Consider the following 26,749-nt stretch of genomic DNA (forward strand, 5'->3'; position numbering starts at 1 on the left):
TTATACCTGCAATAAATGTTGGTTGTGAATCCTGTCAGATTGAATGGATCAGTTGGAGAGACAGAGGCAATAAGGAATTTACAAGAACAAGGGGATGTGATGGATGGCAGTTGTAGGAAGGGGGAAAAAATTGCAGATACAGTCACATAGATGGGTTAACTCCAGGAAGGGCAAGAGAGGTAAGCAGTTCGTACAGGAGTCTTCTATGGCTATCCCCATTTCAAAAAAGTATGCTGTTTTGGAAAATCTAGAGGGTGATGGATTCTCAAGGGAATGTAGCACGAACTGGGAAATTTAGAAACAAATTTGTAAGGAGATCTCAGTTATCTGTAAGAATAATAGCGTGGTTATGGTTTGGGATTTTAACTTTCCAAACATTAGACTGGGATTCCCATAGTGTTAAGAGTTTAGATGGAGAGGAATGTAAGTGCGTACAAGACAATTTTCTGATTCAGTATGTGGATGTACCTACTAGAGAAGGTGCAAAGCTTGACCTGTTCTTGGGAAATAAGGCAGGGCAGGTGACTGAGGTATCAGTGGGGGAGCACTTTGGGGCCAGTGACCATAATTCTATTCGTTTTAAAATAGTGATAGAAAAGGATAGACCAGATCTAAAAGTTGAAGTTCTAAATTGGAGAAAGGCCAATTTTGATTTTGCAGGTAAAGGGACGGCTGGAAAATGGGAAGCTTTCAGAAATGAGCTAACAAGGCTCCAGAGGAAGTATATTCCTGTTAAGGTGAAAGGAATGGTGGGTAGGTATAAGGAATGCTGGATGACTAAAGAAATTGAGGGTTTGGTTTAGAAAAAGAAGGAAGCATATGTCAAGTACAGACAGGATAGATTGAGTGAATCCTTAGAGTATAAAGGCAGTAAGAGTATACTTAAGGAAATCAGGAGGGCAAAAAGGGGACATAGCTTTGGCAAATAGAATTAGAGAATCCAAAGGGTATTTACAAATACACTAAGGAGACAAAACTAACTAGGGAGTGATTAGGGCACCTCAAAGATCAGCAAGGTGGCCTTTGTGTGGAGCTGCAAGAGATGGGAGAGATATTAAACAAGCATTTTGCATCAGTATTTACTGTGGAAAAGTCATGGAAGACATAGAATGTAGGGAAATAAATGGTGACATCTTGAAAAATGGCCATATTACAGAGGAGGAAGTGCTGGATGTCTTGAAACGCATAAAGATCGATAAATCCCCAGCACCTGATCAGGTGTGTCCTACATCTCTTTAGGAAGCTAGGGAAGTGATTGCTGGGCCTCTTACTGATATATTTGCATCATCGATAGTCAAAGGTGAGGGACCAGAAGACTGGAGGTTGGCTAACGTGCCACTGTTTAAGAAAGCTAGTAAGTCAAGCCAGGGAACTATAGCTCAGTGAGCCTGACGGTGGTGGACAAGATATTGGAGGGAATCCTGAGGGACAGGATGTACATGAATTTGGAAAGGCAAGGACTGATTCAGGACAGTCAACATGGCTTTGTGCGTGGGAAATCATGTCTGACAAACTTGATTGAGTTTTTTGAAGAACTAACAAAGAGGATTGAGGGCAGAGTGGTTGATGTGATCTATATGGACTTCAGTAAAGTAATTGACAAGGTTCCCCATGGGAGACTGGTTAGCAAGGTTAGATCTCATGGAATATAGGGAGAACTAGCCATGTTGATACAGAACTGGCTCAAAGGTAGAAGACAGACGGCGGTGGTGGTGGAGGGTTGTTTTTCAGACTGGAGGCCTGTGACCAGTGGAGTGCCACAAGGATTGCTGCTGGGTCCTCTACTTTTTGTCATTTACATAAATGATTTGGATGTGAGCATAAAAGAGGTACAGTTAGTAAGTTTGCAGATGACACCAAAATTGGAGGTGTAGTGGACAGCAAAGAAGGTTACCTCCGATTACAACAGGATCTTGATCAGATGGGCTGAGATGTGGCAGATGGAGTTTCTTGTTGTGGTTCTGTTCGCCAAGCTGGGAATTTGTGTTGCAGACGTTTCCTCCCCTGTCTAGGTGACATCCTCAGTGCTTGGGAGCCTCCTGTGAAGTGCTTTTGTGTTGTTTCCTCTAGCATTTATAGTCGTTTATCTCTGCCGCTTCTGGTTGTCAGTTCCAGCTGTCCGCTGCAGTGGCCGGTATATTGGGTCCAGGTCGATGTGTTTGTGTTTGTTGATATCATCTGTGGATGAGTGCCATGCCTCTAGGAAATCCCTGGCTGTTCTGTTTGGCTTGTCCTATAATAGTATTGTTGTCCCAGTCGAACTCATGTTGCTTGTCATCTGTGTGTGTGGCTGCTAAGGATAGCTGGTCGTGTCATTTCGTGACTAGTTGGCGTTCATGGATACGGATCGTTAGCTGTCTTCCTGTTTGTCCTATGTAGTGTTTTGTGCAGTCCTTGCATGGGATTTACTGTGGAAAAGTCATGGAAGATATAGAATGTAGGGTTGAATGATGGAGTTTAATTTGTGTAAGAGGTGCTGTATTTTGGAAAAGCAAATCTTAGCAGGACTTATACATTTAGTGGCAAGGTCCTAGGGAGTGTTGCTGAACAAAGAGACCTTGGAGTGCAGGTTCATAGCTCCTTGAAAGTGGAGTCGCAGGTAGATAGGATAGTGAAGGCAGCGTTACGTGTGCTTTCCTTTATTGGTCAGAGTATTACGGACAGGAAATGGGAGGTCATATTGCAGTTATGCAGAACATTGGTTCAGCCACTGGAATATTGCAGGACTAGAGGGCATAGATTTAAGGTGAGAGGGGAATGATATAAAAGGGACCTCAGGGTCAACGCTTTCACGCAGAGGGTGGTACATGAATGGAATGAATGGTGGCCGCTGTACAATTGCAACGTTTAAAAGGCATTAGGGTGGGTATATGAATAGGAAGGGTTTGGAGGGATATGGGCCGGGTGCTGGCAGGTGGGACGAGATTGGGTTGGGATATCTGGTCGGCATGGACGGGTTGGACTGAAGGGTCTGTTTCCATGCTGTACATCTCTTTGATTCTATGACTGTAGACTGTGGTGCAAGTTTGGTAAACTGGAAAGTCTGTTCCTGTGTGGTACTGTTCTTCCTGTTGTATTGACATACAAAGACTGTGCGCATTTATTTCATGGCAACAGTTGTTGACGTGAAGGCACTGGAGTATATCTGCAAGTATTGGTAGGAGTTCCGGCAACCATTGCTCTTGTGACGAATGAAGCCATCCTTGGGTCTTCGCCTGATTTGGCCTTATCTACTCTGCTGCTTAAGGGGCTTTGGAGGATATGAAGGTAGTATATGTCAAAGTGATCAGCTGGTTAATTGAACATGCTCTGCTAGTAGCCATGAAAGTGTCAATTACCTTGAGCATTGTTCAAGTGGACTTTGCAGTATCTTGCATGCAGCTGCCTATCTTTAAACTGTCCAATGTGTGCTTTTATTAAAGGATAGTGTGTTTTTTCTTGATTCACTTATTTGTTAAGCTTCACTTGGAGTTGTGACATGGTATTTTTTATGTACTGTACTAATTATTCCACTCCAATTTTATGCAACAGGAAAATGACATCTTCTTGGGCTGGGAGAAAGGAACCACAAAGAAATGGGGAAAAGGGAAAAAGAAGTGTTCAGATCTGAGTGTTGAGGAAATGAAGAAACAAGCTGCTGTTCAGTGTCTACGTTCTGCTTCTGATGAAGTAAGGAATTTGGCAAATCTGAATTGTTTGAAAATTATATGTTACCAACTGCTAATTGGGGTGTTTCCCAATGCTTGTAAATTTCTAAAAGAGCATGTGTGGAAATCAGTGGAGCACTTGAAATTTCTGAAATGAGTTTCCGAGGTGCTATACTTGATGTACTTGTTTAAACAACTGCATAGAATAATTTGTGGTTCTTTTTATTTTCTATCATTATACTAATCTGAAGGCAAATACAGATTGAAAGGAAACTTCACACAGCATCTAACAGTGTACTGTTAGAGTAATAATATCAAACTTTCCATTCTTTGAACATTTTTATTTTTATTGTCATCTGAATGGTGTTGACAATGAAGAAGCATGAAAGTAGAATTTGAAGAATGGAAAGATTTTGTGATGATTATCCCACTGTTATGATCTGTTCAATATTGGTTTTGTTTGACTGGTTGCTTACATAGCAGGGATGTAAGGAATATGTCATTGCAGTGAGTTAAGAGCTGTTGCCATTTCAGAGGAGATGATCATCTCCATAGTATTGACTTTTAAATGCAATTCACTAACAAAATATTCCCCTGAAAAAGAATGAGGGCATAGTTTTAAATTGATATGCATGTGAAGCAAAGGCCGTGTGGGGAAAAAAAACTTTCTCACAGCTAGTAGTCAGGCTACGGAATGCACTGCCTGGGGATGCAGTAGAGGCAGGTTCAGTTGAGGCAATCAAGAAGGCACTGGATGATATTTTGATTGAAATAGTGTGCAGAGATAGGTCAGAAGGACATTGATTAGACCATTGTTGAAATACTGCGTTCAATTCTGGTTTCCTTCCTATTGGAAAGATGTTGTGAAACTTGAAAGGGTTCAGAAAAGATTTACAAGGATGTTGCCAGGGTTGGAGCATTTGAGCTATTCTAGGAGGTTAAATAGGCTAGGACTTTCCCTGGAGCATTGGAGGCTGAGGGGTGAGCTTAGAGGTTTACAAAATCATGAGGGGGTGTGGATAGGATAAATAGACAAGGTCTTTTCCCTGGGATGGGGGCCTCCAGTACTAGAGGGCATAGATTTAGGGCGAGAGGGGAAAGATATAAAAGAAACCCAAGGGGCAACTTTTTCACGGAGAGTGGTATGTGTAAGGAATGAAGTGGTGGAAGTTAGTAGAATTACAACATTTAAAAAAACATTTAGATGGATATGAATAGGAAGAGTTTGGAGGGATATGGTTGGGAGCTGGCAGGTGGGACCAGCTTGGGTTGAGATGTCTGATCGGTATGGATGAGTTGGACCGAAAGGTCTGTTTCCATGCTGGACATATACCTCTATAGCTATGACTAAGATTGGCACCAAATAACAAATGATAGATCAACCGAGCCCCTTCTGTGACCTGAATTATGTTAGTCATTGAACTGTGTAGTATAGAAGAATCTCTTCAAGGTGGTACAGAATCAAGTACACTGCTAGCTACACAATAATGCCATTTTGCTTTACTAGGCCCATAGCCTTAATATTTCAAGTGTTCACCCAATAATTTTTTTTCATGTTGCAAGGTTTTCAGCTGACAAGGCAGTACTTTCCAAACCCCCACCACCCTCTGGGTGAAAAATATTTCCTCAAATCCCTGCTAAACCACCTCCCTTTCACTTTAAAGGTATGCCGCCTTGTTATGGAGCCTTTACTTTATATTCACCTTGTCTGTGCTCCTAAAACTCTTGTCAGGTCCCCACTCAATCTTTGCTCCAAAGAAAATGACCAAACTTATTCAGCCTTCATAGCTTAAATGCTCCATCCCAGGCAACATCCTGATGAATCTCCTTTGCAGCCCTTCCCCCACAAGTGTTATCACATCATCCTTCCTCTAAAGTGGTGACCAGTACTCCAGCTGTGGCCTAAACACTATTCTGTCCAGCTCAATTATGACTTCCCTGCTGCTATAATCTGTGCCTTGCCTGATAAAAGCAAGCATCCTGTATGTTATCTTCACAACCCTATGAACCTGACCAGCTCCCTTCAAGAGCTTGTGTACAAGTATCCCAAAATCTCTCTGACCCTCTGAGCTTCCTGTTGCATGTATTCACTCTTAATTGGGAAGAAAAAGAACACTTTTTTTTTCCCCAGGATTAAGACTTCATCTGATGTTTAATAGTATTTCTCTGACGTTTTGTTCTCATTTCTCAGTTTCGCCATATTTAACTCTGTATGGCTCACCTTTGTTTACAATAAATACCAATTTTAGAAATAGTCAACCAGCATTGGGGAAAGAGCACCAGGATTATTTGTGGGTCACTGACTTATTATCAGAACTGGGACTCTTGCTGTTCAACCTACAGATTACTTTCAACATTTTCTAAGTTTATTTTGAATTGTTCGCCTTCACTATATTCTTTGTAGGTTTATTTGTTGGCCACTTCCAGCAGAGAATAACACTGGAGGAATAGTGTCGGGGAGATTGTGGGCTTGCAGTCATGATTTTAAATCCATTAATTGAAGTGAACAGAAAATTTGACACACTTTTAGCAATTTTTCAGTCACCTTTCCCCATAAGCACCTGGAATTCCCGGTCTTAAATTTACCACTGTTAGTGTTTTGAAGTATTTTCCCACTTTTTTGTCCGTGAAAATATTTTATAGATTTTCTTCTGTCTCTTTCTGGTATCATGTCCAAACTTGAAAGCAATATTTCTACTTTGGCTTTTTGTTCTGTGTATGGTTGGATGAATTTATCAAACGCTCGCACAATGCATTCTACAATTTGTGTGCCTTAAGAGCTTTGTGTTGACTGGGTCATTTCAGTTGATATCTAATTAATAATGTGGATTTTCACGTTGTGCTCACAACGACCTCTTCCACATATTTGTTGGATTATCATTACACTAAGGCCGCGTATTTTAAGATAAATGATCCCAAAGTGCTTCAGTCTCTCAACCTCACCTTCACGTGCTCTTATCATCTGTCCCTTTTTCTCTCCTCTTTCCCCTCCCCACACACGCGCACACAGCCCAGCTTTTTCTCCTTCCCCCTTCCACCCTCCCCACCTTGCCTGGAGACCCCACTACAATACTTTGCCTTATGCTTCTGTCTTTCAGTTTTTCTTATACTCCCACAACTGCCAATTGTGTTCTCCTACACATTCTCTCTCATTTTCCAGCTGTCTCTTAATCTTCCCTTCATTTACTATTAATCCTTAGCAGAAACTAAAACTAAACATCTATCAGTTCCACAATTCCTGATTAGTATGCAATGTGTTTGTAAATCACTATACTAATGATGCCCACTACATCAACTTTGTTAGCCAAGCCATGGGAAATGTGCAAATTTTTATTAAAATAATTGACACATTTTATTTGATTTTATCCTCCGCATACATCAGCTGAGGATGTCAGTGTACAGGTTTCACTGAAGTGTCAGCTTTAGATAAAGATTTAATTTCTAGTGTGTTTTTTCTTTTAACATCTCACTTGAAATAAAATGCCTTTTTCTTCACAGATGTCCTTACCAATAGTTTAATGATTCTTGTTTCAAAGACATTATTCATATTGAATAGCTTATTTTTCTCCTCTAAATAGAAATGTAAGTGATGAAAGTGGGGATTTTGATTTAGAAATCATGTTTCACATTGCAAAGCACTTTGCAGCCAATTAGTACTTTTGGTACATAATTGTTGTACTATAGGAAACGCAACACCCAAGGTGTGTGGCAATAAGGGAAGTTATCAGATACTCTATTGATGGGGAATATGCAAATGTTGGGCAGGGTGCGATTTCAAGCTCCTCTGTTCCGTGAATGGTCCAGTGTGATGAGGATATGAAAAAGAGCTGGTGAGCACAGGTGACTGACAAAGGCAACTAATTAGTTAAACCAATCATAACGAGATGCATCAAAGTCTCAATTACATGACTACTGAAGGAAACAGGACAAATTTTACGTTTAATTTAAAAGTAAAGGCTTTCTAACTTTCTCATGGCGTGATCTTTGCACAGCATGAAGTATTCAAAACTTGCTGCACAGCAGTCAGCTACCTTGCACCAGAAACAGCTCGATTTGGTCTGTCAAGAAATGATGGAACATGAGGAACTTCAAACTGGGATTTGACTGATATAGCCTCACACAGGAAATAACTCATGGTTACTAACGTTGCTCATTTCCTTTAAAATTTGAAAGGCTGCATCTTTGTTCATCTTACTTCAGGAAGATGGAGACTAAGACTCCATTGGGTAACCCCTGCAAGTATCTAGTATTGTATATAGTTTGTTGCCAATTGAAGATCACTGCCTAAATTAATATGCTATTTCAAATCGAAGAGTTCTGAATGCTTTTAGCACTGGTGCTATTTAACTAGCCTAAGTTCAACAACTGCTTTTTGTTCATTGGACACAAATAGCTTTTTTTTAAAAAGTGTAAGGGTGCAAGACAGAAGTAGGAAATGCAAATTTTCATTCAGATTTACATTAAGATTCTGGAAATTATCATTAAGGGTGCTATGGTTTGTGATGAGAATAATTTGAAATCCAGCAATGTTAAATGAGTGAGCAAAATACTGCGTGTGCTGATATACTGGAAATAACATCTGCAGAAAGAAATGTTGCAGATCACTAATCTTTAATTTTGTTCTGATGTACTCCTAACATGTTCTGAGACGGAACTGTGCCTTTAGTAGGGATTGTTTAGTGCTGTTCTTTAGCAGTTTGGTGTTATCAACCTGGAGATAGAATGTCTATTTCAGAAGCAGTGGGTAAACCGCTTTGAGCTCTGAGATGTTTTATTTTAAATTGGACAAAAGAATCATGAGTGGGTAGAGTTAGGATCTTAGACTAGGGGTTTCAGTTTTGCTTCCAGTTGAAGTTGAGATTTGAAGCTGCTGTATACAGCCCTCTGCTGCTTAAGTTCGAATTTTCTCCCTGCTGCTAGATTTTTTTTATTTTTATTATTCCTTTCTCTTTGGACTGGAGATAGCAAAACAGATTTTTCTCGCATGCTGAATTTGTCTTTGCCAATGGTGTGTTAATGGGATCCTGCTATCTTGGAGCAGTGAATGTTTAGTTAAATTTTATTCTGAAGTATTTCAATTGAGTTAAAGTTGTACCAATTATTTTTGTATTTTAGCTGTGTAAGAATAAAGTGCATTTTGCTTAAAGCACTGTAATTTGATCGATTTGAATTTCATCTGGAATGCCATACCTTTATGCTTGCTTTTTATCTTAAAAGGTAAGGTCTTGGCTATTTCCTAGCTAAATTTTGAGGGGGGGTTTGGTCTAGTGGTCCATAACAACATCTGTTTTTAGTTAAGCTGTATTGCCACATGGAGATCAAACATGTTGCTCTCTAAATCTTAAAATCTTCAAGCAATGTCTTAGACTTGTAATTTTAATTTCAGTTCTAACTTATTGTAAATTTGCTGTTGTCCTTTTGAATGAGGAGCGCAATACTGAATGTTTTTGACCAATGCTTCATTGTTACCTCAGCTGGTGCATCAGTCATTCTACCTTATATGGCCAATGTAATTTATAGGCCCAACTAAACTGTAACATTTTATGCAAAAAGTGTTAAACTTTGCCAGGTACTTTTAGTGTGGAGCAGGGTGTGTTGCAAGATTTACTGTATCTGTCACTTCTGATGCGGGCTCCTCTGTTTGGGGAGACAGGATGCCTACTTGCAGAATGCTTCCGAGAACATCTCCTCCGAGACATCCGCACCAAACAACCCCACTGGCCTGTGGCCGAACACTGCAACTCCCCTCCTACTTCAAGGGCATGCAAGTGCTGGGCCCCCTGCCTCGCCAAATCCTGACTCCTGGAGGAAGAACACCTTATTTTCTGCCTTGGGACGCTCCAACCACATGGGATACATGTGGATTTTACCAGTTTCCTTATTTCCCCTCACCCCTCTTTTCCCCCCCCCTCACCTCCTTCCAGATCCAACCTTCCAATTCAGCACAGCCCTTATGACCTATCCTACCCCTTCATCTTGCTTCTCATCTATCTGCTCCACCCTCCTCTCCGACCTATCACTATTACCCCCACCTCCATCTACTTATTGCACACTCAGCTACGTCCCCCCAGCTCCACCCCCTGGGCTCACAAGCCTCATTCCTGATGAAGGGCTGTTGCCTGAAATGTTGATTCTCCTTCTCCTTGGATACTTCCTGACCTGCTGTGCTTTTCCAGCACCACACTATCGACACTGATCTCCAGCACCTGCAGTTCTTACTTTCTCCATGTTGCAAGATTATATACTTTGTTCCATTATTATGCATAGTTTAATTTTGGTCCTCCAAAGTTGAAAGATGGAATAGTGGGATATGTATCGTAGCTTTGCCAAAAAGAAAATTGGCATTTACCTCCAGAGGTAAATAGATTGCAAGATTTTGTCTGGGTTTGATGTATATTTTCAGCTGACTAAATTACTGTGAATTTTAAATGATTCAGATTTTAGAGACAGTTCTCAAGTCATGCCTTTTGTTGATCACTTTTGACTTAAATGCAAAAGTGCTCCCAAGTTGTACCGGAGAACTACTGAGATAGTAATTCACTTGGTTCTGCTTATATCTGTGTGAAGTGGTTTTCCTCCTGTATTTATATTCCTTAAAAGTTGAGAAGCAACTTGAACAAGGAGACTGATTTGTATTTGAAATCATCTCAGATCAATCTGTACAACAAAATGGCTCGTCTATCTTAGAGCTAAAGGCAAGTTATTGATTCTTTTGTGGTCTAGTTTATACACTGGTGTATAATTTTCCATTAAGATTTTTAAAATGTACTACTTAGTGCAAAGTTTTGGTTTTCCAATTGTTTGAATATTCTTTCCTGTCACAATTTCTATAGCTTTTCATTAAATGAATGATCTTTGAATTCCACTGACAAATTAAAAGTCAAAATGCAACAAATTAATAAAATGAAATACAAAAGATTTGCAATAATAAATATTCAATTTATCATGTCTACAAAGTTACTGGTGTATTGCCATGGGATATCAGTATTATTTTGGTGTTTTCTATGGTTATTCAGACAAGTTGCCATCAAAATATTGTGCCTGAGTATGTCTAGATTCAAGACCAGTATCAATTAGTGACAAATACTACTCTAAGTTCCTTCATGTAGATGAGCAGCTGATCTCCACAACAGCTGTTTAATCCTCTTCTGGCATTCCTCTTGCTAGAGAAACTAGCCTGTTAGGCACATGTTCTGGCCAAGGGCAACACCAGCCCAAAAGTGGAAGTCAAAATGTGTCAACACGTGATCATATGATTCACAAAATGTACCTTCTTTTAGCCAGGAATAATTATCAACGATCTCATTCAAATAACTAATAAACTGAAACCTGTGGTGTCTTGCTCCCACAATATGGCCAATATGTATTGCAAACAGTTGTCTGTTTCAGTTATCCATGTACCCAAGTTGGTCAGTTGGTTTAACTTCAGTTCATCTACATACACACTAGATTTACCTTCCTTTGCAAATATTTTAATTAATACATTAATTGTTGGTCTAACTATATTCAATATCTTCAGTATTTAATGTATTTTCAGTTAGTGCTTTACTTTCAAATTAGACTTGTTTCGGCTTTGTTCTGTAGTTCAGTCGAGTAGATTGTTACTGGCCATATTGTGTATACAGAACAGTTTCAGCTTATTTCAAGATGCAGCTTAAAAACTTTCTTTAGCTGGCTGAATATTATCATTGAACGTAGCTCAAAACGGGCGATCATTTTCTAAAACAGCAGCTGTAATAACATATGATTGACATTAATTACAAAAAAAAGTCAGAATTTAGAAGGTCAATTTCAATGGGTTAAGAGCAGATCTCAACAGAATAAATTGGAGTCAAAGATTGGCAGGCAAAACTACGAATGAATAATAGGCTGCCTTTTAAAGCGGAGGTCGTTTTTAGTATGGTTGAGTTTTATTCCCAAGAGGCAGAAAGGCATTAAAACCAAATTGAGTTGTTCCCTGGATGATACAAGACAGCTTAAGCATCTTTTTTCTAATTCATTTTATGAAGAATGTCAGGTTTATGGTATACTTGAAGACAGCTGAGTATAGAAAAGCAAGGTACAAAGAGATTACTTTGATTATGAGAAATAGGAGAGACAATATAAAATAAATTGTACAATTCAAAAATCAAATAGCAACCAGTGTGTTGTGATCTGAGCAAATACTAAGAGACAAGTCATTTGCCAAAAAGGATCCATCACACTAGGTTCCAATGTTTAGTTAACATGGTCAATTGAAGTGGCACAGTGGCTCAGTGGTTAGCATTGCTGCCTCTGTGCCAGGGACCCAAGTTCAATTACAGCCTAAGGCAACTATCTGTGTGGGTTTCCTCCAGGTGCTCTGGTTTCTCCCACAGTCCAAAGATGTGCAGGTTAAAGGAATTGGCTATGCTAAGTTGCCCATAGTATTCAACTATGTGTAGGCTAGGTGCATTAGTCGGGTTAAATGTAGAGTAATAGGGTAGGGGAATGGGTCTGGGTGGGTTACTCTTTGGAGGGTCGGTGTGGACTTGTTGGGCCAAATGGCCTCCTTCCACACAGTAAGCATTCTATGATTCTTCTATGAATTGATGAGGTATTCACGCAAGGCTGTAAATTTGTTTTTGAACAATAGAAGGCTGTTCTACAAAGAAACCTTATTTTTATCTAAATAAAGAATATGCTTCAGAAAAATGTTAGCACCCAGTAAATCAGTTTTCAATTTATTTTTTAACATCAATTTACATAAAATCTGGAGAAATTACCCCTCTGATTCCAATCTTTGGTCTATTTAACTGAGTCATCCCATTGTGTTGCATACATTGAAACGGAGAGCCTAAACTTTCACTTTCAGCCTCTAATGTCATGCCGATTTTTTTTTTTAATCCAACTCATGTTTCGAAGATGTATAAACTAAAGTTTTGCTGAGGTGTCTTATTCATTGAACTGCTCTGAAAATCTTTAAAGAGAGCAGCTATACTTCTGACTCCAGTCATGTCTCGTCCAAGCTGTCCTCAGAACGTCAGGATTTTCGAAAATGACATCAAAAGTAATCAACATGTTTATGTTGCTATTTTGAAATCCTGACTCTCAAAACCCTATTGATTTCTCTTAATAGAGGAGGAATGCTACTTTTACACAGTAAACATACACATATGAACAAACAAATTAGGAGCAGCAATGGGCCTCTCAGCCCCTTGAGCCTGCTCTGCCATTTCCTAAGATTGTGGTCGGTCTGACTTTTAATGTGAAATTTGAATCCACTTGTTTCTGCTTTAAAGTATTCAAGGATTGTATGTATTTCTATTGCCACCTTCAGGAAAAGAATTCCAAAGACTCATGACTGTCAAGAAAAACTTTGAATATGTTTTCAATGGGTGACATGAGTTTCTAAATTCTCCCATAAGAGGAAACACCTCTCTGCATCTCCACCTTGTCAAGAACCCTTGGGATCTTTTGTTTTAATCAGCATGTCTTTCACTCTTTTAAACTTTTGTGGATACAAGCCTAGCCTGTTCTACCTTTCCTGTTCAGTCAACCCTCTTTTTCAGTGTTAGCCTGCTAAACCTTCTGTGAACTGTCCCCATTTCATTTTACCCTTTTAAATATATAGAGTGACCAATCCATCTTGGTATGTGGTCTTGTCCTGTTTAATTGAAACATGACTGCTTATTTTTGTATTAAATTCCTTCTGTCATAAATGATAACGTTTAGGTTTTCTAATTACATGCTGTACCTCCTCACTAATAATTTATGGTTCACTCATGAATGCACTCCAATCCTTTCACATCTGAGCTGTGAAACGATGTTGATCTAGAATGCACTTCCGGAGTGTGGTGGAGGCACATTTTGTTGTGCTTTTCAGTTGTTATAAAGTCATGTTCATACAGCATTGAACAGACCCTCCAGTCCAACTCATTTGCACTGACCAGATTTTCAAATCTAACCTAGTCCCATATGCCTCCAAACGCACCCTATTCATATATACCTGTCCAGATGCCTTTTAAATATGAAGGAGGCTCAATTATCCAAAGCCACGCACTGGTACTATTTCGTTCAGATAATCGAATGTCGGAAAACTTAGTTCAGCCGAGCATCAGGACCTTGCTGGATAATCAATGTTCCTCTGTATTGTGATTGCACCCGCTGCCTCCACTTCCTCTGATAGTTCATTCTATATGCAAATTACCCCCTCAAAATTTCCTCGAATGTTAAACCTGTGCCTGTTAAACTTTTGGACAACTCCACCCTAAGAAAGATATCTTGGCTATTCACCTTATGCATGCCCCAGTTGATTTAAAAAAAACATTTATTCAGGTCACCCTTCAGCATTCTGTGCTCCAAACACAGCCTTCCACCTTGTTAATCTGTGACTCCACTTTCAAGGATGCATGTGCATGCAGCTGCACCCCTAGGTCTTTGTTTGGCAGCACTTCCTAGGGCCCTATCATTAAATGCATTAGTCATGTTCTGGTTTTCCTTAACCAAGATGTAATGCATCCCATTTATCTAAATTAAACTCCATTTGCCACTCCTTGGCCCATCTGCTCAAGATCCTGAGGTAACATTCTTCACTGTCCACTGCACCTTCAATTTTGGTGTTATCTGCAAACTTATTACCAAACATCCTGCAATGACTTCCAAAGCATTTGTATAAATGACAAAAAGCAGTGGACCCAACACTGACTCTAGTGACAAACTGCTGGTCCCAGACCTCTGGTCAGAAAAACCATCCTCTTCCACTCTCTCTCCTACCTTCAAGCCAATTTTGTATCCAGTTGGCTAGCTCTCCCTGGATTCCATGTGAGCTAACCTTGCTAACCAGTCTACCATCAGCACCCTTCTGGAATGTGTTGCTGAAGTCCATATAGATACGTCTACTGCTCTGCTTTCATCATCATCTTTGTCACCTCTTCAAAAAATAACTCCGTTAAGTTCGTGGGACACTATTTTCCAACACTTCAAACCATGTTGATTATCCCTAATCAGTCCTGTCCTTTTCCAACTGTAAGTACGTCCTCTCCCTCAGAATCCCTTTCAACAACGTCATGGTAGAGGTTTTACCTTTCCAAACATAGACTGGAACTGCCATAGTATTAAGGGCTTGAGTGGATAAGAACTTTTGTACAAGAACATTTTTTTTGTTTGTGTGGGTGTACTAGTAGAGAAGATGCAAAACTTGACCTACTCTTGTAACATAAGACAGGGCAGGTGACTGAGTTGTCAATATGGAGCACTTTGGGACCATTAGTCATTATTCTATTAGTTTGAGAATAGTGATGCAAAAAGATACCCAGGATTTAGAACTTCTAAATTGGAGAAAGGCCAATTTTGTATTGGGCAAGAACTTTCAAAAGTAGATTGGGGTGGATGTTTGCAGGTAAAAGGATAGCTGGAAAGTGAGATGCCTTGAAAAATGAGATTTGTCTCCAGAGGCAGAATGCTCCTTTCAAGGTGAAGGGCAAGGCTGGTAGGTGTAGGGCATGCTGCATGACAAGAGAATTGAGGTTTTGGTCAAGATCAAGAAGGAAGATAATGTCAGGTACAGACAACAGGGATTGTTTTAAGGTCAAAAAGGTAACTAGGGTGCGAATAGAACCCGCTAAAGATCAAGGCCACTTACATATGGAACGGCAGGAGATGGAGTGACTAAATGAGTATTTTATATCAGTGTTGTTGTAGAGAAGGATATGAAAAGTAGAATACATGGGGAAATAAATAGTGATATCTTGAAAAATGTCCATATTACAGATGTGGTAGTGCTAGATGGTTTAAAATGCATAAAGGCAGAAAAATCCCTGGGAACTGATCAGTTGTACCCTAGAACTCTAGCAAGCTAACAAAGTGATTGCTGGGCCCCTTGCTGAGATGTTTGTATCATTGATAGCTACGGGTGAGGTGCCAGAAGACTGGAGGTTGGCAAATGTGGTGCCACTATTTAATGAAAGTGGTAAGGAAAAGCCAAAGAACTACAGACCAGTGAGCCTGACATCAGGCAGGCGGTTGGAGGAAATCCTGAAGGGCAGAATTTACGTGTATTTGGAAAGGCAAGGACTGATTAGGGATAATCAGCATAGCTTTGTGCATGGGGAATTGTCTGTAATTAGTTTTTTGAAATAGTGAAGAGGATTGGTGAGGCCAGGCTGGTGAACATGATCTATATGGACTTCAGTAAGGCATTCGACAAGGTTACTCATGGTGGACTGGTTAGTAAGGTTAGATCACATGGAAAACAGAACTGTCTTGAAGGTAGAAGACAGAGAGGGTAGTAGTGGAGGGTTGCTTTGTCAGACTGGAAGCCTGTGACCAGTGGTGTGCCACAAAGATCAGTGCTGAGTCCACTGTCTTTTTTTATGTAAATGATTTGGGTGTGAACATAGGAGGTATAGCTAGTAACTTTGCAGATGACACGGGTGTAGTGGAAGAAGGTTACCTCAAAGTACAATGGGATCTTGATCAGATGGGCCAATAGGCTGAGGAGTAGCAGATGGAGTTTAACTTGGATAAATGTGAGGTGCTGCATTTTGGAAAGACAAACCAGGGCAGGACTTAGACACTTAATGGTAAAGCCCTGAGCAGTGTCGCTGAGCAGAAGGACCTTGGAGTGCGGGTTCATAGTTCCTTGAAAGTGGAGTTGTACATAAGGTAGTGAATGCGATGTTTGGTATGCTCGCTATTATTGCTCCAAGCATTGAGGTTAGGACGTCATATAGTGGCTTAACTAATATTCTGTATAAGAATATTGTGTGCAATTCTGGTCTCCCTCCTGTCGGAAGGATGTTGTGAAACTTGAAAGGCTGCAGAAAAGATTTACACCGTTTCCAGGATTGGAGGATTTGAGCTATAGGGAGAGGCTGAATTGTCTGGGGCTGTTTTCCCTGGAGTGCCAGAGGCTGAGGGATGACCTAATAGAGGTTTCCAAAATCATGCAGGACATGGCTATGGGAAATAGACAAGCTCTGATCTGGTCCTGGAGATTTATCTTTGTGTTTAAGGCCAACAGCACCACCTCTTCTGTAATAAACACTTTTTTTCCAGGCAACACTTTATTTTCCCAAGTTCCCTGACTTCCATGTCCTTCTCCAAAGTAAATATTGACATGAAATATTTGCTTAATATCTCACCCATCTCCTGTGGTTCCACACATAGGCAGCCACACTGATATTTAAAGGGCCCTATTCTTTCCCTGGTTTTCCTTTGCACTTAATGTATTTTTAAAAATCACTTAGCTTTGGCAAGTTAGGGTTAAAGAGAATGCAATCTCATATCCCCCTTTTTCCCTCCTGATTTTTCTGTTAAATATACTCACTACCCTTGTAGTCGTCTTGGGAATCACTTGAATCCAGCTACCTGTATCTGATGTATGCCTCCTTTTCCTTGGCCAGTGCCTCAATTTCTCTAATCATTCAGCATTCAGTACATCGACCAGCCTTGTCCTTCACACTAACGGGGACATACTGTCTTTGAACTCTCTCATTTTTGAAGGCCTTGCTTCCCAACCATCCCTTCACCTGTAAATAGCCTTCCTCAGTCAACATTTGAAAGTTCCTGCCTAATACCATCAAAATTGGCCTGCCTTCAGTTTGGAACTTTGACTTTTGGATGTGGTTTATCCTTTTCCATAATTATTTTAAAAATAATGGGATTATGATCACTTGCTCCACAATGCTCCCTTACTGACACCTTAGTCACTTGCTCTGCCTTATTTCTCAAGAGATCATGTATTGCTCCTTCTCTAGTAGGTACATCCACATATTGAAAAGGAGTGTTTTCTTGTATGCACTTTATAAATTCATTCCCATCCAAGTCCTGAATTCTATGATGGATTCCCAAACAGACTGGGACGAAAATCCCCAAGTGTTATAACTCTTCTTATTGTACATTTGAGATGTCCTTACATATTTCTTTCTCTATTTTCTGCTATAATACAATCCCAACAAGGTGATCATCTTTTTCTTATTTTAAAATTCTACTTGTGTAACTTCTGTGGGAGCTCGCCCAAGAATATCCTTAAGTATAACCTTCTTAAGTATAACTGTAATGTTCTCCCTCCTCAAAAACACCACTCCCCACTTGCTATAGTATTTATACCTGGAACACTTAAGCTCCCAGTCGTGTCCGTGCCTCAACCATATTTCTGTATTAGCTCTGGTATCCCAGTCTCCTGTTTCCAACCATACTATAAGTTCATCTGCCTTAGCTGTCAGTCCTCTTGCATCAAAGTAAATGCAATTTAATTTGTCAGTCTTGCCTCATTCTCTGTTGAGGTTTTGTCTCCCTTGACTATTACTCTTGCTCCCCTTATCCACTGTAGCAGCATCAGCCTTTTCTCTTTTCTCACTATCGCTTAGGTCGTTGTGCATGTTGGTACCAATGGCATAGATAGGAGAAAAGATCAGGTTCTGCGTAGACCGTATAGAAAATTAGGCCAGAGGTTACAAATTAGGTCCTCTTGGGGAGTAACATCTGCATTATTATCTGAAGAGATAGAAGTTTCGAGGCTAAAGGTGAAAAGGCTGTGAAGTGGATCTACCTAAGTACCTCTAACAGGTCGCATGGATATGACTGGATGAATGTCGTCTTGTGGAAAGAGCATTCTATATTTTGGTGTCATTCCTGTTGGTAAATTTTGAGGCATCTCTTTGAAATATAAGTACATAACACATCTGGAATCTTTACTCTTTGCTTGAAATTACCTGTAGGAGATGCTGGGGCATCCTTTTATCTCAGTTATCTCAATAGGTAGAACTTTGTCATTGCAACAGTAACATGGAGAGTATCTGAATACAATTTTCTGTTTTACTGAATAATTCCGACTGAGAATCCAGGTGCAAATCACGATTCCTTGTGTGGAAGCTTATGAATGATTTATTTGCTCCATGGCACTGTCATTGGCTGTCTTATCTCTGTAGCGTTTTGGTCCCAAAAATATTAAATGCGTTGAATGTTATGGGGAGCAAATGGAGATATGGCAGTGAGATAGACAATCAGCCATGATCCTATTGAATGGCAAAACAGGCTCAAAGCCTGAATGACCTATTCCTGCTCCTGCTTTCTATGTTTCTATGAAGGGGAGAGTAGTGGGATAACTTTGGAGAAGATGGAACACGTATAATTGCCAAGATATGGTCTAGGATCAAAATATATAAAATCAATATGGGCGAAGGCAAGAAATAATTAAGAGCAAGATGATATTAGTGGGAGTACCGGGCAACCTCGATTATCCGAATAACACGAATGGGGAGTACTTTGTTCAGATAATTGAATGTTCGGATAACACAGTTTATCCAAGCATCGGGACCTTGAGGTCTTGTTTGGATAATCCGAAATTTGCCGAATCGATGTTCAGATAACCAGCGTTGTTCTGTAGTCTGTACAGACCCCTGCCAGCTATTCTGAATGGCAGAATAAATCAGGAGATAATGAGGGCATGTACAAAGGGACTTTGGACTCATGGGGGAATGTTTGACATTATTTATCTCGCTAGTTTGATTTCTGAATGTACATGAAGGTTAAGTAAAATATCTCTCATGAAACAGTGACCGTAACATGGTAAATTTTAGTTTTCTCATTCTCAAACAGAATGCTGTGTTGAGAACAGCTGTGCTCGATTTAAATAAAAGTAATTGCTTAGGGATGAGGGGTAGAGAAATTAGAATGGAAAGGGAATTCCTGAAGAAGGGCTTATGCCCGAAACGTCGATTCTCCAGTTCCTTGGATGCTGCCTGACTTGCTGCGCTTTTCCAGCAACACATTTTCAGCGGCTGAGATATCAGTAAAGGAATTGAGAATTATGGGGAAAAGGCAAAAAGAATGGACTTGAGAATTAGCCATGGTTTTGAATGGCCGAGCACACTTGATTGGCAAAATGGTTTACATCTGCTCCAAAGCTTTAAGATCTTAGAAACTATGTAAGGTGATGTAGGGCAAATTTTTGAAGCTTGTTTTTAAATCGTACGTTGAAAGAGGAAAGCAAATGTTTTTGTGAAGGAACTCTGGAACTCAGTTTTGGAAGCTGAAGGTGGGACCCACAATGATGGAATAATGAATCCAGAATATTCACATCCAGAATCGAAGGATGACAAATATCTCAGCAAGTTTTGGACAATGGTACCTTTTTTCCCCTCTCTTTTAGTAGTGTGTAAGCCTTTGACATTCCTGCATGACATTAAAGATTTAAAAGTGCCAGCTTGTACAGGAGCATAAATGTTGCTTAGAGGAAATGATTATGAACCAGGATGAAATTTAGAGCTAGGGAGAGACAATGCTATGGACGGATCTGAGGACAATGAGAAGAGTTTTAAAATAGAGGCATTGCTTAAATGGGAGCCAGTATTGGTCAGCCAGCCTAGGGGTGAGGAATTATCAGGAATTTAAAAATTCATTGTTGGAATGTGAACAGCACATGTAAGGACAATATTTATTGCCCATCTCTAATTGAGATCGTGATGTATTGGACCAGACCACATCCCCTCAAAATACAGCAAGACAATAGCTGAGACCCTAACTTTTTTGTTTTGTTTACAGGCAAAGATAAGGTGCTGTGTTCGATTGGTCACTATTAGATTTTAAGTAAAACACTTTTTTTAAACTGTATTGTAAGAATAAAGAAACAGAAATTGGCATAACATTTTTGAAATACTTAATATTATTTTATTATTAATCATTAACTATTCCAATATAGCTGCATCCCATAAACACACCCTAGGCAAAGGCAAATTCAGCAAAACAGTGTTATTCACACAGCTGACTTCTCACTCTCGTCCAGCAGAAGAAAATACTGAAAGAAACAGTCCGCTTCTTCTTATTTCTAAGATAAAACCTCTTGTCTAAGACTTGAGTAGCAGAAAACCCAACCTGTTAGCAACAGCAGCAGAAACCTCACTTACTGAAAATCAAAATGAAAGCCTAGCTGGGTCTTGGAGAGCATGACTTCATGCACTCCTTCTTTTATCTAATTTTTAAAAATACTCAGGAGCTGAAAGCTGTGTACTCACTGCTTCTGAAGCAGATGTTTTTGCACCTTGCACCACTGTGGCAAGAGAAAGAGGACAGAACAAATCCCTATTAAAGGCACAGTAGTGTCATTGTGTTGCTTCTTGAACAACTAGTCTTTAATATGGAAATGTGTTGCTGGAAAAGCGCAGCAGGTCAGGCAGCATCTAGTGAACAGGAGAATCGACGTTTCGGGCATTAGCCCTTCTTCAGGAATGAGGAAACCTTCTTCAGGTTTTTCCTCATTCCTGAAGAAGGGCTAATGCCCGAAACGTCGATGCTGCCTGACCTGCTGCGCTTTTTCAGCAACACATTTCCATCTCTGATCTTCAGCATCTGCAGACCTCACTTTCTCCTTAGTCTTTAATATACCCAGCACATTTTTTCTGTTGTACCTTGGCAGAGCTGAGTGACTTGTTTGGCAATTTCAGAGGGAAAGTAGTCAGCTTTGAGTCTGGAGTCAGATGTGGACCAAACTATGTAAGGATGAGAAATTTCTTTTCCGAAAGGGCATCAGTAAAGCAAATCTGATTTTTATTCCCAGACAGTTTTGTTTTATTGGGGAGATGAGCATTTTACTCCAGATTTATTAATTAACTGAATTGAACTTCCTCAAACTACCATGAATTTGATTTCATAAGTCTGTGCCTCTGGACCAATACACTAAGTTTACGATGATAGTACCAATGCATCAAACATGACAGAGTTGTGAATGATTTAGTGTTTACAGAAAGTGGAAAATGGGATCCATAGTCAATGCATGATAACTGTAAAGTTTGAAATAACGAAGGCAGAAATAAATGGAGACATAGGTAGATTTTGTAGAGTTGGACGAAGGTGACCTAAACATAGAGCAGGTAGGTGGTCAGAAGCTTATCCTGAGGTTAAGTATAAAGTTGTGAACAGTCTAAATCAGGTATGGCATATCTGACACAAGGCAATAGTATTAGTTTTCCTAATATTTAATTGGAGGAACCAGAGACTTAGCCAAATACCAGGGTGAGCTGGGGTCTAAGTGAACTGAACTGAGGGACAATTTATATTTTAAGTGACCAAGTGTCCAGGAGACAGTCTAAGGGGAGGAACAAAGAACCATTTTTTAAACAGTCAAGGCTTTTGAAAGGTGAGTGTTGGTGGCTGATCACGAGAAATGGATTGGATGGCTGTTAGTAGAAACTTGCCAAGTTGCTCCAGAACTAGGAAAAGCATAAATCAAACCAGGAGAATAGTCAGGTCAATGATTTCTTTGAAAACATTTTTTAATCAGTGGTGTGGCACCATTTTTTTCAGGAAAAGAGCAGGACTAGGGACTCCATCTCAGCCGGAGCCGTAGCTAGAAGAGAAACTGATCTTGCCATGGTTTCTCAGGCAAGTTTTCCATTGACCAGGAAAACTGCAGCAAGAGTAATTTCTTCAGAAAAGTTATGTGGGGATACAAAGTTGAAGCTGAAATGTGACAAGAAAAGGCCAGAAACTGAAAAGTTCTTTATTGAGCATTTGAAAAGCGAGTGATTCAGAAGCGAGGAATTTTGTTAAATTTCACTTGTAGAAGATGAAATTTTCTGGAGGGATTCTGCAAACCATACATTGTAATTTTGTAAAAGCTGTTGTACTAGGGTTTCACAGAAGTTCACATGGTTCATTCTTTGAAGTTAAAAGAGAGAGACGAGAACATCTAGGCATAAAAGAGGCTATTAGCTAAGCAGTCTCCAAAGCACTTTGGACCAAAAAGAAGTTCTGAGTAGCTAACGTCAGTGAGGGAAAAGCTCCCAAAGCGCACACTTTTGAAAAGAGTTCAAGCAATCCATGTTAAGAAATCGAGAGCTATATTAGCAGTTTAAAGATCCCGGGAAGAGACATCAGCTAATGAAGATGACATCGGTTGAATCCAGAGTTTCACTGGAAAGATACCATGTACTGTATAGCTGTGCCCACTGAACAAGGTACTTTAGCGATGAGTTACCCTGTTTTCCCTTTAAAGTTTAACTCTGTCCGATTATTGTTGAGTGCAAAATAATTGATCTTTATTTCTGATATTTGTAACAAGATCATTTGAAATAGTTCTTGTATGCTGTAAAATAGTTTGTGCTATTCCCAGGTAATAAACTAATGTTAGAAAATATTTTGGCAGCCTGTTCTGAATGTGCTCAGTTATTGACCACCATGTTAAACTAGCAAAAATAAAACATTTGATATATCGGGCCATTTGATCTATCAAGCCAGACTTCATTCTGGGATCTGACTTGTTCAGTATTACCATCAGCTAACATTATAATACTTGGGAGAGCAAAGGATATTGCTGAGAGTCTAGGAGGTCTTCAGAAACTGACAACTTCCATCAATACAGTCAAATCCTGATCTAGGGCTTCCCATTATCAGAATATTGACATGCAGCTTTCCTATTCCAAATACAAATCTAGAGTGCCTGACACATTGTGGTGCAGTTAGTATGTTAATGTGGATAGGAAGTGAATGGCATAGATAGTACTTGTTTATAATTAATGGTATCTCTTGGTGTTGCTCACTAAGTTGAGGGGGTACTCAATTTTATAATAATGAAGACATCTGGGAATAATCAAATGTAATTTTTATTTGATGTGATTTTTGGTTCTTTGGGGACCAATTGCACAGTTGAATGTATTAAAATGTTAAGCACTAATGTGTGTTCTTTATTTCATGGAGACATTCCTTTGCCTTTGTCTTTAACTTGTCTCATATCATTTTATAAGTTGGGAGTATAAAGTGGAGTGGTTCTCAGGTGTAGTGATTGGAGTACTGATATGGAGCAGGATTTCATTCTTTATTCAGTTTCTGGTTTTGATCCGATCAGGCTTGAGGTTTGCTGATTTAAATATTCACAGCCTGTGCAAAAGCTCCCTGCAATCCAAGAGTATTCTGAGGGTATTTAACTGGAGTATTTGACAATAGGTGGATGTTCAAAGAAGGGGATTAGATAATGTCTAATTGAGAGATTGAGAACTAGTGTAGCTGGATATAAAACTTAATGTTTAAAGAAGCAGCTTATAAAGTAAACAAGCAGCAAACTTCAAGGAATTGAATCCGTAAGATCACATTGACGAGATATGGTGCTGAAAATCTGGTCTCGTTTGAGGCCAGTGACCTGCCAGTAATGTATGCATGTTGTGAAAGGAGCTGTGGCAGCAAATACAGCAAAGTAATAGATTATGACACTGCAAATTGTTTAATCAAATGTGGCAACAAATCAACACTGTTTATGTGTAGGTTTAGAAATGTTTTAACATCTGAGTAAGCAGTACAGCTTCACCTACTGCTAACGAAGTGGAATAACTAGTCCTTTGAGGCTTGGCATTCTGTGCTGTGATCTATTTTTGATACAGCTGGCTGCACTGGATTGCTGTGACTCAGTATGCAGCTTGTCAGCTGATAGCGATACTGTGATGTAAGAGGAAATGCAGAGCATAGAGCACGCAAACTTTTACCTGCTAAAGCAGGATGGTAAAGTGTTGGTATTTTCTTTCTCATTCTCTATCTTTGTCATTTGTTGTAGTCTTTCAGCTTCATTATTTTGTAATGAATGGAATGGGCACATAATGTAATCACTTGAAATTATGTGGACAAAGTTCTGTGTGGCTTGAAGTCAAAGGCCTTCAAAGGAAGCGTGATACAGATATTTAGTTAGGTTGTACACAACAGTAGATGTTCAGTTAGTTCAGCTGATAAAAATAGAAACAAGGGCAATATTTCTCTCGTAATTTTGACATGCTTGTGTTGAATGGGCACAAGAGAAATTCTGTGGAAGGGCGTGCTCACAAAGGGCACTGAAATTAAATGTTTGGCCTGCAAGTTAAAATGTAACGTATTATAATGCAAATTCCTTTCTCTTTTTGTAACTGAGTTACTCAGTTAAACTTATTTTTTACAATATTTTCCTTTTATTTCTGATTTCTGGATTATTGAAAACTTTAAGTATCAGAACAGCTTGTCTTGTAAATGGCATTTTGTGTGCAATCATCTCTTGTGTATGATATCCAGTGAGATTGAAGCTGCTTAGTTCTGTTAATTAATCTTTTAAGGCATGAGTTGAAATATATGCTTAATATCTTTAGTGAGAGGGCTCACCAAAATAGTGTTGATGCATTTTGCAATGCAGTGTCAGCTTGGAAGTTCAGTCAAGTAATTAAGACCTTGTAAAAACTATAAGTAATTTGTTTGCTTTAATTCACTAAGCATATAAAATGTGAGGGCAAATGTGAATGTACATCAGTTAAAGTAGTCAGGTATGGCTAGTGTCCTTATGTTCATTTTTTAACCAAGGCTCTTCAGTGGCAACCATGTTCTAAACTAAGATTGTAGCTTTTAAGGCCTGTGTCCAAACAGTTTTCTTCTGTGGTTCTGAACTTGTTAGCATACAGTTGCTTCTGAAAATATGTGGAATCCACTGGCAAGTGAGGGGTGAATTTCTTTGATTATAGGACAAGGCACTGCAGGATAAAGAGAACACTGGTATGTACTGATCAGCCATTTTGTACTCAAGCCAGAGGTTATCTTTCAGGATGATCCTGGAGTAAATGATTGCTCTGGCAGAAGAGTGCATGGCCCAACAATACTTAATGCTGTTAAGTAGATGTAATCAATGGTTAAACCAATTACATACCAGTGGTGATTAGATCTATCTCTCTCAGCATCCCTCTGCCAAACCCCAACCCCTGAATTGTAGCAAAGATGGTAATTCCTGTCAATTTCCAAAAGACACTATCAGGCATCAAAGAGAGAATATGCAAATCTCTGGTTAAGTCACCACTAGAATATTGCATCTGGTTCTTGACAATAGGCTTTAGGAAAAATTTGATAGAGACATACAAGATTATTACATGTATCATAGAATCATAGAGATGTACAGCATGGAAACAGATCCTTCGGTCCAACCTGTCCATGCCGACCAGATCGAGTCCCACCTGCCAGCACCCGGCCCAAATCCCTCCCAACCCTTCCTCTTCATCTCCCCATCCAAATGCCTCTTAAATGTTGCAATTGTACCAGCCTTCACCACATCCTCTGGCAGCTCATTCCATACACGTACCACCCTCTGCGTGAAAAAGTTGCCCCTTAGGTCTCTTTTGTATCTTTTCCCCTCTCACCCTAAACCTTTGTCCTGTAGTTCTGGACTCCCCGACCCCAGGGAAAAGATTTTGCCTATTTATCCTATCCATGCCCCTCATAATTTTGTAAACCTGTATAAGGTCACCCCTCAGCCTCCGATGCTCCAGGGAAAACAGCCCCAGCCTGTTCAGCCTCTCCCTGTAGCTCAGATCCTCCAACCCTGGCAACATCCTTATAAATCTTTTTTGAACCCTTTCAAGTTTCACAACATCTTTCTGACAGGAAGGAGACCAGAATTGCATGCAATATTCCAACAGTGGCCTAACCAATGTCCTGTACAGCCGCAACATGACCTCCCAACTCCTGTACTCAATACTTTAGACCAATAAAGGAAAGCATTCCAAACGCAGCCTTCGCTATCTTATCTACCTGCGACTCCACTTTCAAGGAGCTATGAACCTGCACTCCAAGGTCTCTTTGTTCAGCAACACTCCCTAGGACCTTGCCACTAAATGTATAAGTCCTGCTAAAACTTGCCTTCCCAAAATGCAGCACCTCGCATTTATCTGAATTAAACTCCATCTGCCACTTCTCAGCCCATTGGTGCATCTGGTCCAGATCCTGTTGTAATCTGAGGTAACCCTCTTCGCTGTCCACTACACCTCCAATTTTGGTGTCATCTGCAAACTTACTAACTGTACCTCTTTTATGCTCGCATCCAAATAATTTATGTAAATGACAAAATGTAGAGGGCCCAGCACCGATCCTTGTGGCACTCCACTGGTCACAGGCGTACAGTCTGAAAAACAACCCTCCACCACTGCCCTCTGTCTTCTACCTTTGAATCAGTTCTGTATCCACATGTCTAGTTTAGATTAGATTAGATTACTTACTGTGTGGAAACAGGCCCTTCGGCCCAACAAGTCCACACCGACCCGCCGAAGCGCAACCCACCCAGACCCAATCCCCTACATTTACCCCTTCACCTAACACTACGGGCAATTTAGCATGGCCAATTCACCTAACCTGCACATTTTGGACTTGTA

General features: G+C 39.9%; 1 protein-coding gene across 8 annotated transcripts in view; it reads left to right on the forward strand.

Annotated features, from left to right (window-relative positions):
* Positions 1 to 26,749, forward strand: part of kiaa0232 (KIAA0232 ortholog) — a 130,286-nt gene that overhangs the window by 50,617 nt on the left and 52,920 nt on the right. For 6 of the 8 annotated variants that reach the window (XM_087980040.1, XM_043674210.2, XM_043674209.2 and 3 more), the window contains one exon: positions 3,532 to 3,669. The exons of 1 other annotated variant lie outside the window; for it this stretch is intronic. In XM_087980040.1, the coding sequence (XP_087836166.1) occupies positions 3,532 to 3,669 (138 nt within the window). Of the gene's footprint in view, positions 1 to 3,531; positions 3,670 to 24,075; positions 24,099 to 26,749 lie in introns of those variants that run through there. One more of the 8 variants, XM_043674212.2, reaches the window with a different exon arrangement.

This window comes from Chiloscyllium plagiosum, unplaced genomic scaffold (assembly GCF_037043375.1).
Source record: "Chiloscyllium plagiosum isolate Xiang-an unplaced genomic scaffold, Cpla_swu_hap1 HiC_scaffold_36, whole genome shotgun sequence".
NCBI classification, from domain to species: domain Eukaryota; kingdom Metazoa; phylum Chordata; class Chondrichthyes; order Orectolobiformes; family Hemiscylliidae; genus Chiloscyllium; species Chiloscyllium plagiosum.